The sequence below is a fragment of the Leptonychotes weddellii genome, chromosome 2 (genome assembly GCF_054177405.1).
Source record: "Leptonychotes weddellii isolate Sample4059 chromosome 2, ASM5417740v2, whole genome shotgun sequence".
Lineage (NCBI taxonomy): Eukaryota > Metazoa > Chordata > Mammalia > Carnivora > Phocidae > Leptonychotes > Leptonychotes weddellii.
Genome location: NC_138370.1, coordinates 87,185,551 through 87,198,572, shown reverse-complemented (window position 1 = coordinate 87,198,572; position 13,022 = coordinate 87,185,551). Strand labels below are relative to the sequence as shown.

The 13,022-nt window shown below is 44.1% G+C and overlaps 1 protein-coding gene across 1 annotated transcript in view; it reads right to left on the bottom strand.

Annotated features, from left to right (window-relative positions):
• The window catches only part of TRPC3 (transient receptor potential cation channel subfamily C member 3), a 68,566-nt gene extending 57,106 nt beyond the window's left edge, over positions 1–11,460 (bottom strand). Inside the window, exon 1 of the mRNA XM_081811937.1 lies at positions 11,241–11,460. Coding sequence (XP_081668063.1) covers positions 11,241–11,455 — 215 coding nt within the window. The 5' untranslated portion in view covers positions 11,456–11,460. The remainder of the gene's footprint in view (positions 1–11,240) is intronic.
• Positions 11,461–13,022: the final 1,562 nt, after the last annotated feature.

Here is a 13,022-nt window from a genome sequence, read left to right as displayed (position 1 = left end):
GGTCATTGATTCAGGATAATCCCATTGTTTTTATGCTGGAGGTTCCCAACCTTTAGTGTGCTTGGGAATTTCAAAGGATGTTCATTTAAAATATATATTCCTGGGCACCTGGGTGGTTCAGTTGGTTAAGAGTCTGCCTTCAGCTCAGGTCATGATCCCAGGTGCCTGGGATGAGCCCTGCATCAGGCTCCTTGCTCCTGTATCAGTGGTTAGTTAGAGTTAGGTGGGTGTGTTTAGGGGAGAAGTAGAGAAGACAAATTTTAGAGGAGTGCAAAGAGAAAGAGCAAGGTAATTTTCAGCTTTTTGTAGGAAAAAAATGGGATTTTGCAAGCAAAATTTAGGAAAAAGAGAAATTGTCTTGAGGAAAGATTTGCTCAGTTCCTTCATTTCTCTAATTAGTTCTGAAGGAACCTGATCATAGAATGTTCTCATCGTGCAGACAAGACAGCTTTTGACAGCAAGGCCATGATGCTTCCTGTCTTAACAGAAGAAAGAAAAAATAAAAGGGAAGTAAAAATTAAGATGTGGATCCAAGAAAGTGAGGAACCACTGAGGGCAAGAGATCTGGGACAGCCCAGCCCGGTTAAGTAGGGAATGGTGTGGGCTTTGTCAAACCACCCTAAGTTCCCATGTGGTGTGGACCCTGTGCTGAGAGCCAGAGACCCTGCACCCTGACTAGGGACACCGCTGGTGCTGTAAGCTGGGTTAGAGCCCTGGAGCTCCTGGGAGTTGAGCTCAAACCATATAAGCCAAGGAGCATGTCTGGGTTATAACAAAGGTAAGTCAGCCAAGATCGAGTTATTTTCACTGACAAGCAGCACCCAAGTAGACAATGAACATCGCCCAGAGACCAGAAGAATCAGAGGACAACAACTCTTTCTTTCCTCCAGGGGACACATAAGCTCCCTTCCTCCAGTGCCCAGATGCTACAGAGGACAGTGGGGGGGGGGGAGGGCTTTCTGAGAGCCTGAGCTATTTTATCCAAGTGAGAGGCTATTTATTAAAAGGAAAATTGACGTTATAACATCAGACTAGGATCATTGAAATTGGCTTCACAGCATCTCCCCAGGGTGCCCTGAACTAGAGGTGTATACATGAACCATAAGGAGACTACAACCCCTTGAAGAGATTGGAGGGAAGAATCAGCAAGCAAAAATGCCTTAGATATGAGCTCAAGGCACAAGGAGACACTGTCCTAGTTGACCTAATTCCCTGCAATAATGTAGGGCAAGTCTTCCCTCCTATTAACTCACATAACTGCTTAACTGCTTAATTAACTTAATTGCTTGATTGATTGTTTAATTCACTTGTGGGATGAGAATAAGTGTCTGTTTAGCAAACAAACAAAAAAAACCCCCAAAATTTAAAAAATGAATTTAAACCACAGAATGGACATTTGGTTTATTTTTTTTCTCTCCTGGTCAGCAGGTGGGAGGCTCAAGAGAAAGACCTATTATAGGCAGATTACAGGAGCAACACGTTGTTGCTCATCTAAGTTGTTCTGGTTTCTTGACCCTGCTACACCTGCCTCTGGGATGTTCCTTTTGTTTCCATCCCTGGGCCTACCATTATTTCTGCCCAATTGTTACTAAGTCTATAGACAAAGAGATTCAGTCAGAATGGTAAGTCACTTCCTTAAGGTCATTAAAGGATAAAGAATTAGAAGAGAGCTCAGAGGTCCTCTCCCAGGCTCTCTACCATGCTGTCTCCGGGGAATAAGAAAAAAATGAATAAAGGTTGCAAATCAAAATAATGTTATTAAAATGTATGCTTAGCTTATGTTTTGGAACACTTGGGTTCTAGAAAGAACAGCTTCAAAAACTGCTCTTTGGATTGAATCACAATCTCTTTAGCACTCAGCAACAAATGAGCATTATTAAAGAAGTCAAATCCTTTATTGAAATGAAGAATTAGCCAACTGCTCAATTCATGTAGCAAGCTGGCAAACAGAGTAATAACACCATCAATGTGAGCCAAAGCAATGAGAATAACACCCAAGTTGTTTTGACGAAGCTGTTCACCCCCCTGAAGAAAGTGAATGTGCCAACCGGCCAGGATCCAGTCTGTCATTCTGTGAAGGGCAAGAAGAGCAGAAGGAGCCACAGAAGAGAAGTAGTGCGTAAAAGCACAGAGGAGGGGGGAAAAGCATTAGAGAGCAACGGCCATGTTACAGTGTCCGGGGTGGTGATAACTGGAAGTGATGATAAGGGTGGGAAGCAGCAGGCACTGACAAAGGACAAGAAAGTCAGAGATGAAAAATCAAAAAGTAGACAAACCTCATAGTCCCCCTGGCAAGCAGGCAGCTGTCAGTCAACGTGGCTGCCTCTGGAGACACCTGACATCTATACCATATGGCTTTCGTGTGAGTGGGCTCGCAGGGAGGGAGGGTGTCTCACAAACAGCCTCAATGGAGCATCAAAAACACATGTTTTGAAAATCTCTTAATATATGTATTTGGAGAGGGGAAGAAGTGGAGTGGGGGACACTCTGAACTTCAGTACATCCCCTAAGGGCATCAGTATGGAAGACTAGAGGAAGGCAGCCCAATCTATTCAACTCTTTGGTGAACAGGGTACAGGGCTACAGGGAGTCCCATGTCCCACACCGCCTAGTGCTGAGCTCACATCTCCTGACACCACAAACAGCTCAATAACACATTGTCTCAATAGCAACCAAACCAACAAGATAAGGAGCTCCATTTAAGAAACAGGAAAGCAGGGGCGCCTGGGTGGCTCAGTCATTCGTTAAGCGTCTGCCTTCGGCTCAGGTCATGATCCCAGGGTGCTGGGATCGAGCCCCACATCGGGCTCCCTGCTCGGCGGGAAGCCTGCTTCTCCCTCTCCCGCTCCCTCTGCTTGTGTTCCCTCTCTTGCTGTGTCTCTCTCTGTCAAATACATAAATAAAATCTTTATAAAAAAAAAAACAGGAAAGCATAGCTTTCATTTCTAAAGATTCTCATCCCACCAAAAAAAAAAAAAAAAAAAATTAATCGGTAGAGATTCCAGCACTTACAAGTCTGGAGAGAGATCTGGGTCTCCACAGTAATTAATTTCCTGACAGTTTCTGTTAGCCTGTGCTATATTCAGAATCCTCTAGGTATGAGTTTAATAAATCTATTAGACAATGCTAATTTGGGTATATACCCTAATCGCCAAGTCAGAGAAAAGAGGCTGTTGTGTATTTAAGGAGGAAAGCTCCGGTCTTCTCCCTTCATCACTTTCTTTGTCATCCCTCTCATGAAAGCTCTTTGCCAGACCCCTCAGCAGCCACAACCAGAAAAGCAAAAAGGCCACTTAACAATGTGTTCCTTCCTCCACTGGGAGCAGAGGTGAAGACCCCTAATCATTGCCTGTATGACATGATAATACTTCTTAAACGCATGTACTTTCTAGAACTTAGATGTTTCTGCTTTCAGGAACTGTATTTTGTGTATAACTCGGTTAAACTGACTGTTGCATTGCTTTTTTTTTTTTAATATTTTATTTATCTAACACAGAGAGAGAGAGCACAAGCAGGGGGAGTAAGAGAGGGAGAAGCAGGCTCCCCACTGAGCAGGGAGCCGGATGAGGGACTCAATCCCAGGACCCTGGGATCATGACCTGAGCTGAAGGCAGATGCTTAACTGACTGAGCCACCCAGGTGCCCCTGCATTGCTTTCAATTGTCTGCTTTTATGCTTGGCTCTTCAAAGATAATGTAACATCCTTAATAGCAGAGACTGCCTCCCTTTATCTCTATACACCTGGCTTTCAGTACATGGCTGATGCATATCTATCTGTTGGAACCATGCTTGCACAGATGCATGAGTGCTTAAACCACAAGACTGAAGACCCAGAGATCAGACAATTTTTCCCTCCAGATTAAAGAAAACTTTTGGTCACATATGATAATGTGTGGAAGTAGAGGTGGAGGGGAATTAGAATAATTCTTCTATAAAAGTCATGAATAATATAAATTAATAATCAGAAGTTAAAGTAATGTAAACAATTATTCTTCTTTCAAAGCAGATTTCTGCTTAATCACATTTAATTCTTAGTTACACCACAAAAAGTATCTGATGAATTCCACATCTCTTGATTTTGATATTAAAGTGACGTTTGGGGGCGCCTGGGTGGCTCAGTCGTTAGGCGTCTGTCTTCAGCTCTGGTCATGATCCCGGGGTCCTGGGATCGAGCCCCACGTTGGGCTCTCTGCTCAGCGGGAAGCCTGTTTCTCCCTCTCCCACTCCCCCTGCTTGTGTTCCCTCTCTCGCTGTGTCTTTATTTGACAAATAAAAAAAAAAAACTTTAGATAAAAAAAGTGACGTTTATCAGGATAATATGGGGATAAATCAGGGTGCCTGGGAGGCTCAGTTGGTTAAGCGACTGCCTTCGGTTCAGGTCATGATCCTGGAGTCCCAGGATTGAGTCCTGCGTCGGGATCCCTGCTCAACGGGGAGTTTCCTTCTCCCTCTGAACCTCCCCATCTCAAGCGCTCTCTCTCATTCTCTCTCTCTCAAATAAATGAATAAAATCTTTAAAAAAAATATGGGGATAAATCTTAGAATTAATAAGCTCTAATAATGAAGCTTATCTTCAAAAATAAACTCTTTCACAATACTTTCTAAAACTAATGTTTATTATTTCAGGAATATTAAGTGACAATGAAATTAGAAGTCAAATATGAATTCAATCTGTAAGTGAACAAGAATTGAGATAAACTTAATAATAGGGGGAGACAAACCATGAGAGACGATGGACTCTGAAAAACAAACAGGGTTCTAGAAGGGAGGGGGATGGGGGATGGGCTAGCCTGGTGATGGGTATTAAAGAGGGCACGTTCTGCATGGAGCACTGGGTGTTATGCACAAACAATGAATCATGGAACACTACATCAAAAACTAATGATGTAATGTATGGTGATTAACATAACAATAAAAAAATTTTAAAAAAGAACCATAAAGAAAAAAAAATAAACACAATAATAAAATCAAAAACTTCTAATGACCCAAGAGAAATTCATATTTGGCTACTTAAATATATTAGATGATATTATATATATATTAATATTTTATATAATACACATATAAACTTATTATATATATATATATCCATATACACTTTTAATATTATTAGAAGCAAAGGGATCTGGTTTTCTATCACTATCATCTACATCCTAAGTCAAAAGTCTTAAGTTTTTAGATGCTTGCTCCTGTCTCGTCACCCTGCAACATACTTTTCAACAGAATCCATATGCATCAGGACTACTTGACAAAATATATTTAGAAATGCAAAACTGGTGTAGAATATTAGCATCATCATGCTCTTTCCTTAACAGGTCATATACTTGTGGACATTTAAATCTCATTTTTTAAAAGATCTAAGACCAAATCCGTACTGTCACCTATTATTTGAATACTGCAAAAGGAGGGAAGTTTACTTTTTAATGAGGGATTTCTTTTGACTAGGTAACTGTAGACAGACACCCCTGGCCTAGATGCTAAATTAAAGACAAAACACTGTAACAATCCTAATTATTCTCATAAAGTCACTGCTGAGCCCCTTATGCCAAGTGTGAAGTTGGTCACCCCATAGTTCACAACTCCAGATCTTCTATCTGGGGCCAGACTCCTACGTGCTCACCCTGCCCAGGCCACTAATCAGGCTCTCCTGCCAGACTTATCCCGTGTGATGTTGAGGGCAGGGTTGAAAAAGAAGATTGCTGGTCAAGATAAGAGCCTCCCTCCTCAGAAGACTGCTCAGCAGCCATTCACTGTTCCTTAAGCATGCTCCTTGAGGGGACAATCTCAATCCTGAGCCATGAAGTTTAAAGCATTCCTTCCTACCAAGAGCCTAGGAACCCAGTAAAAACAGGTTTCTTCATCCTGTTACATTTCCCATGGTGTTTTATTGCTTACTGTCAACTGGGGTAAGGGGGTTTATGGGATATTGTAGGCAAAGTCAAAGCTCAATGGTTAAGAATACTGGGGGCGGGAGGGAGAAGGAAAGAGAGGAAGGGCGAGAGAAAGAAAGAGAGAGAGAGAGAGAGAGAAGAGAGGACAGACATTTGCTATCCCAGGCCAGTAATGAAAAATCCCTAAAATTCTAACCCCATCATCAGATGATGCCCCAGTCTTGGCTCCAGGATCCTCTCACCACTTTGATATTAAGAAAAGAGAAAACCATAAAAGACATTTGGCAGGGGGTCACTTATGTTTTGAGATATTCTTTTCTTTTTGTTTCCATTCTTAGTCCTCCCACTTAGCTTACAAACTTTCTCAAGTTGATTGGCCATCAGCAGTCAAATTGAAATGATGAATTAATTGGATCTCATAAATGAATTAATACTAATTAGTAGTGTCCTGTGTTATTCCTCCCAAGAGTAAATGCACTTTTAAATTTCTTTGAGGAAGAGAGAAAAGCTGAACCAAAAGGAGGCCACGGTGTGAACAGCAGAGCCCTAAGAGCCTAGAGATTTCACATGACTTGGGGCTGCTGTGAATTAGAGGTCAAACTTCAGAATCAGTTTATCAATTTGTAAAAGAAGAGACTGGACTAGATGAAATCCTTTGCAACTCAAACATTCTATTTTTTTTTCCCCAAAATATTCTATACTAGTTAGATTTAGGAAGTGTGGTACTAAGATGACTTTAGGTGGAGGAGTTCAAATGACCCTCGTATCACACTGTATAGCTTACCATCTACTCCATTCACTCAATAAGATCAGTCATGAATAAGAATATTCTTCCTTCTGCAGTCTTAGCCTGTTAATAATATAGTCTTCATTGGGGCTTAAATGAACACCTAAAACATAATCATAGGGATATTTGGTTTCAAGACAATGGGATAAAGGCCTTTCTTACCCTTTCTCCTCTCCAAAATTATCTCCCCTAAACAGCAAGGAAAACAGAGAAAAGTAACACAGATTTTGTCTTCCATGAAACCAGAAGACATTTGTAATATCTGTAACTACACAATATGTGAAGTTGGAAGACAGGTAAATGATTTAGTGGAGATAAGGAAGGTCCAACCAGAGTGCCAGAGTGTCTATAACAAGAAGCAATTTGATCCACCTTGCTCAATGCCAGAAAAGGCCCAGAAATTGAAGGCAAAAGAAATCCCAGAAAGTAGAGATGAGGCAAGAGCCCAAAATAAGGGAATTGGCTGAAAGTCTGTATAAAGATCAGGTAGAACTCTTTCCCCAGATCTCTACCCCACTGACTGATAGCCTCACCCCTATAAGCAAGATAGGGTATGAAATCTCCAGAGAAATAGAAACAGAGATACTCTGGTTGTGAGGGTACCAGACCCAAGAGAGGGCAGGCACTAAGAACGGGGGATCCCTTCCCAGTTCCAGCATGAAATATTATATAAACACAAATTACTGCTTTTGTTATGACACATTTTTGGCAGTACGACCTCTGAAGAAAAACTAAACAGAATCTTCCTTTCTAGAAGTCTTTCTCTTTTAAAGATAACACTGCTGAGAAATCTAATGATTATGTGCACATACGTTAATATAAGGATTGATTCTTCTTTCTAAAAGTAGACTCATAAGTTTCTCTCTTGATTTATCAAGTATTTGCCAACTATGGGTCAATTCTTCTCTTTTCTTGAAACTGGTCTTTCTAGGCAGCTTTGCCTTAGTACCCACCTGCTCCTTCATCTTGCTACCCTTTCTCTCTACCCTCTAAACAACAAAAATCCTTCAGAAAAGGGAGTCTAGAGCTCTCTTTGTCTCTCTCTTTACACTTTCTTTGGGTAATACCATATACTCACATGACTCAGCAACTAGCCCCATCAGCCAGTAGATTCTCAAATTCTCCCAAGCTTTAAACTTGCATTTCCCTCTTCCTGCTTGACACCTCTAATCGGAATTATCTGAAAAATCAGATCCTCCTCTTTGTCCTTTCCTTTTCAACGACATCGATGATCTCAGTTATTTGGCCAAAATCGCCAAGTCATCTCTGACCCTGCTTTCTTTCTCTCTCGCACGCGCTTTTTTTTTCTTTTTAAGATTTTATTTACTTGAGATAGAAAGAGAGAGAAAGAGAGACAGAGAGAGAGAAAGAGCGCACATAAGGGGGGCAGGGGCAGAGGGAGAGGGAGAAGCATGTTCCCCGCTGAGCAAGGAGATTGCAATGGGGCTTGATCCCAGGAACCTGGGATCATGACCTGAGCAAAAGGCAGACACTTAGCTTGATCGCTTCATTGACTGAGCCCCTCAGGCACCCCTCTGCTTTCTCTTTAAACCCCTCATGGGCAGTTAGTTGCATATTCTATGATCCTATCTGTGTATTCTGTCTTCCAACCTCTTCCCTTTCCATCCCACCAGTGCTACACTATTACAGATCCTAATCTCAGCCAGAATGGCTATAGTAGCCCCCTAATTTATTTATTGACATTCTCTCAATTGCCACTTCAATCCATCCTGCTCTCAGACTGGCTTTGATCAAATTGCTGCTGCTCTGTAACCATCAATGGCTCCCTATTGTCTCCTCCTGGCAAGATCCTCCCTATTAATGCCCCAAACCAATACACCCAGCTAAATCTCACTGCTCCTACACATACTCTATGTTCCAATGAAACTCAATTAACGTTCCCCAGACATGCCTAACATTTTTGGGGGAAGGGCTTCAATTAATGTCCCACTCTGTCTCTGTCTCCTTTCCTATCTTTTAGAGCCATAAATGTTTCCTTCATTTCTCCATGACCTTACATAGTCCGTCGCTCCTTTACACTTGATCCTTCATAGCTCCTTCCTTGTATGTTTTTATGGTACTTATTTTACTCTAATTTATAGCATAATAGCTCATGCCCAGTTTCATTTCCACCTCTCCCTCATGAGATTTTAAACTTCTTGAGTGCAGATAAGTTGTCATACTCATCTTTGGGGCTTGCTGTACTTAACTTGCACTTGGCACATGCAAATGCTTTAAGAAATGTCTTTGAATCGAAACTCATGAGAACTGCCTTCAGATGCCTTTTTGGAGTTTTATCAGATATATTTAATAACTAAAAACTTCGAGAATGAGGTAATCTTGCCAATGACAGACTACTTGGTCTTAGGTTTGCAAACAATTGGGAAAAAGAAAGTCTTGGTTTGAATCAATGGTTGAATCAAGAGTTCTATCAAAGGATATTTTTAAAAAGTCTTGTTAGTGATACAGCAGATGACATTCTTTCTCCTAAGTCAGTCTGTTTAAAATTCCCAAATGGAATACTGGAGCACGGAGCAGTGAAATGAGCAACAGGATAACCTTGAGGAATCTTTTTGGTAAAAGTGGGATTCTATCTTCAGCATCCTGACTAAATTTTAAGTCCAGCTATTCTCTTCTGACTACTGAAAATGACCCTGGGGCTTTGAGAGACTGGTTATCCTGCTCCAATTCCATCCTAGGCTTGTGTTCACTTTCTGAGCTTTTAAACTGTGGCCATATTCTACTTGAAGGAGGAATAAAGAGCTGATTTTTTTCTACAGATATCAAACTAGTGCCCAACGTTAGCAAATGACAGGACTCAAACATGAAGAGATCGCTGCCCTACCACCCGAAGAAACATTTATTAATGTTTGTCTCCTTAAGATGACTGGATCTTCTCAAGCGCTTTACAAAGTAAATATACTAAGACATCTACTTGTTGAATTATGTAAAGTCAGAAAATAGAAAAAAAATGTTCTATTAGCAGGTAGACAAGTTTACGATAGAATTTGCCTTAGTATTTTGTGTAATTGACCTCAAACTCCAAAAGGCAAAGTGAGTAATCTCTGCTCCACCCTATTTTCTCAGATAAGAGGGCAGTGGTGTCCCATTTAGTGTGGATTGCAGGGAACAGAAAAAAAAAATTAAATAATCAAGAAACTGAACTGGGTTATAAAAACCAAATTGGCAAAAGGAAAAATAGACAATGTCTTAAAATCTTAGGGAGGCTGGGAAGCGAGCTGGCATGCTTTAATCCCTAAGGTATACCTTCCTTCCATTTCCTGGGCCATTTCCACTCCAGGCTAACCACATCAGGATGCGTCGCTCATTTTAATTCAGAAACCTTCCCTAGGCGATCTACCCCTAGCGGCTGATTTCTGGTTTTTTATAAGCAAATCTGGAAGGGCCAGGCGTGGTCTCTGAGCCCGCAGAGCTATGCGAGATTAGGTCCGTCTAGAGGTCGCCGCAGAAGCCTGGGACCAGGATGTGGCAGCTCTAGGGCAGCAGGGGGCGCTGCATAACCTCCGTCCCTTCACAGAGAACCACTCCACCCCGCCCAGACGGTTAGTGCCGCCCGCCACGTCTGACCCCAAGTTCTCTACCTAGGTCTGTGCGTTTTTCCTAAAAAAGTCTGTAAACCCCGTGGCACGCCCAAGGTATGTGACAAGAAAAATAGCATGCACCCTTTAAAACTAAGCGCTCTCTTTTAATCCTCGCTATGTCTCGCAGCTGCTAAGGCTAACTCCAAGATCTGGAAATTGAGAAAAGTTGCTCTTTCTCACACACTACAGTGCCGACCTCTACCTTCCTTTAAAAAGAAAGCAGCTGCTGACCCTGAGCCGCCTGGGAACTACAGCCAAAGTTACCACGAAACAGTTCCCGCGGCTGCCTCGCGCCCACTCTCCCCTGGGGATTTGGCTTCAGTTTGCCCCCAACTGTGAATGGACTATGGAGAAACGAGGCGACTGGGCAAACTTATACCCACACTCCGTATCACACACCTTCCCTTCCCTTCTCCCCACTCCCCTGCACCGGCTTGGGGCCGCTGGGAGCGCCGCGGGGGAGACGCACGTTCCCAGGGTAGTTCCACGCTGGGAAGCGGGGGAGGAGGTCGAAGTTCGAGAGCGCGCCTGGGTCTAGGCACACCTTCCCATTCTTTGACTTCCTCGGGTAAGCTCGGGGTTCATTTGCCGAGGGCTCCCAGCCCATGGGGTAGTAGTGTGCGTGTAGGAGAGGACGTGTCTGCTTGCTGCAAAGCGAGTCTGGCGTCCGTTGTGTCCGTCCGCGGGGCCGTTCCTTGCGCTTGAACCGGGACACAGCCCCAGCCACGCCTTCAGCGGCCCCCAAGTCCCTCCACAAAGCAGAACCAAGCTTTGGATGCAGATCGAGGTCTGCATCCCCAAGTCGCCCCGAATAGAACTGCCTTGCCGTGCCGGGAGGCGTTTGGGGGTCCCTGGCACGTGGCGGGGCGTCCCGGAGCGCGCCATTCTGCCCCCCGCCCGGCGCTGCCCGCCCGGCGCTGCCCTCCCGACGCGCGGGCCGCGGACCGGCGGGGTACTCACATGTCCAGCCCGGGGGAGAAGGGCGGCGGGCAGTAGTCGTGCGGTTCCCGCTGTGAGGGCGCCAAGCGCTGCTCGAGCCCCCCGTTGACGCCCCTCCAGCCCCGCCGGCGGCGCTGCAGCTCCGAGCCTTCGTCCTCGCCCTCCTCTTCCTCCTCCTCCGGCGCGGGGAAGGTCACCCTCGCTTGCTCCTTGCACTTCCTGACCTTGGTGGACATCGCGCCCGCCGCGGTCCGAGCGTGGGGATGCCGGCCTCCGCCGCCGCCGCCGCAGCCGCCGCCGGGTCTGTCCGCGGCGCCCCTTCCGCACCGCCCGCCGCTCCGGCAGCCCCGGGCCGCCCCGGGCAGCCCCGGGCGGGAAGGCAGGAGGAGAGAACGGCGCGGCCCGACACCTAGCAGTTAGAGGCGGGAACCAAAGCCGAGTCGCCGCCGCCGCCCACCATGAAACCGTGGGAGCAGCCGCCGCGGCTGTGGCTGCGAGGAGGAAGCCCGGGGCCGAGTGGGGCGCTCGTGCTGGGAAAGGCTCTCCCGCCCGGCGGCGGCGGCCGTGGCGTCGGCGCCGAAGGCTCCTCGGTGCCCGGCTCCTGTCTCCGACAGCATCACTTGCTAGGACACTACCGTTACTCAGGGTGAAGGACAGAGAGGGAGGGAGCGGGGGTGGGGGAGGGAGAATCAATTCCTTATCAGACAGAGCGAGCTGGAGAGGAAATCAGAACAGCAGGTAGGGAGTGAGGAATCAGAGAAACTTTTCTCCGTATTCTCCCATTTCTCTGCCGGAGGATCTAGAGCCCTTTTCCATTTACAGATACAAGTTTCCTAAGGAATGGGGAAAGGAAGTCGTCTGGCTTGCTAATTTTTCTGAAGTCGTATTTACCCAGTTCGACTCCAGATTTGTTTCAGCAAGCATCACTTGTTCGTTGTGTTACTCTAAGACTTAGTTGAAACTACGGAGGTTTAAGTACATTTCCTTGAGTGCCTTTGTACCCCAAGAACGGTAATGTTTGAACGTGCATTGTGCTTCAGTTTTTTTTTTAAATAAGTCTCAAAACCATCTAACAAGATTTATATACATTCCAATAAATGTTTTCCAGCAAAATTTAAAGTCTCCTTTTTAAAACTTCAATAATAATAAATAAAGCTTTTTTTTTTTTCATCTTAAAAATCAAAAGCAATACTGGAATTTTAGTCAAAAGGAGTCTTAAGGATCAAAGAATTTATCCCTTTTTTTTTAGAAATAAGAAAACTGAGGCCTAGAAAGAGGAAGTAAACTAGTCATGGAAGGCAGCTAGTGAGAAAACTCAGATTAGACTGAGGTGAGTGTATTTTCCAAGGCTTTCAATTGCCTCAAATATGCAGTTTTCAATCAAGTCCAGCTTGGAAGAGTCACAGAAATACCAGACATGCTATGATGAGATGAAATAAGATACTCATCTTTTAACTGTATCCAATTATACTGTATTTTTTCAGGGAGCAGTTCTTCCCGAAATTAAATAAAACACAAGTAAGGAAATGTAGTAGCTCTTTTGAATTCAGTTCTTAAAAAGTAATTAAAATATTGTGTGTTTTATTAAGGTGATAACAAATCTGATGTTTAAGGAAACGATATTTATTTGTACATCTGACAGAAAATACAAGTAAATACCGTCTAGTGCTTTACGCTTCGAAGCACCTTTTCCGTATTAGCACATGCCGAAATAGAAGTGTTAAAATCTTCACAATATACATTTCTAGACCCCTTCAATTCCACCTCTGAAATATCTCTAAAGGAAGACTGCTCTTTGGACCC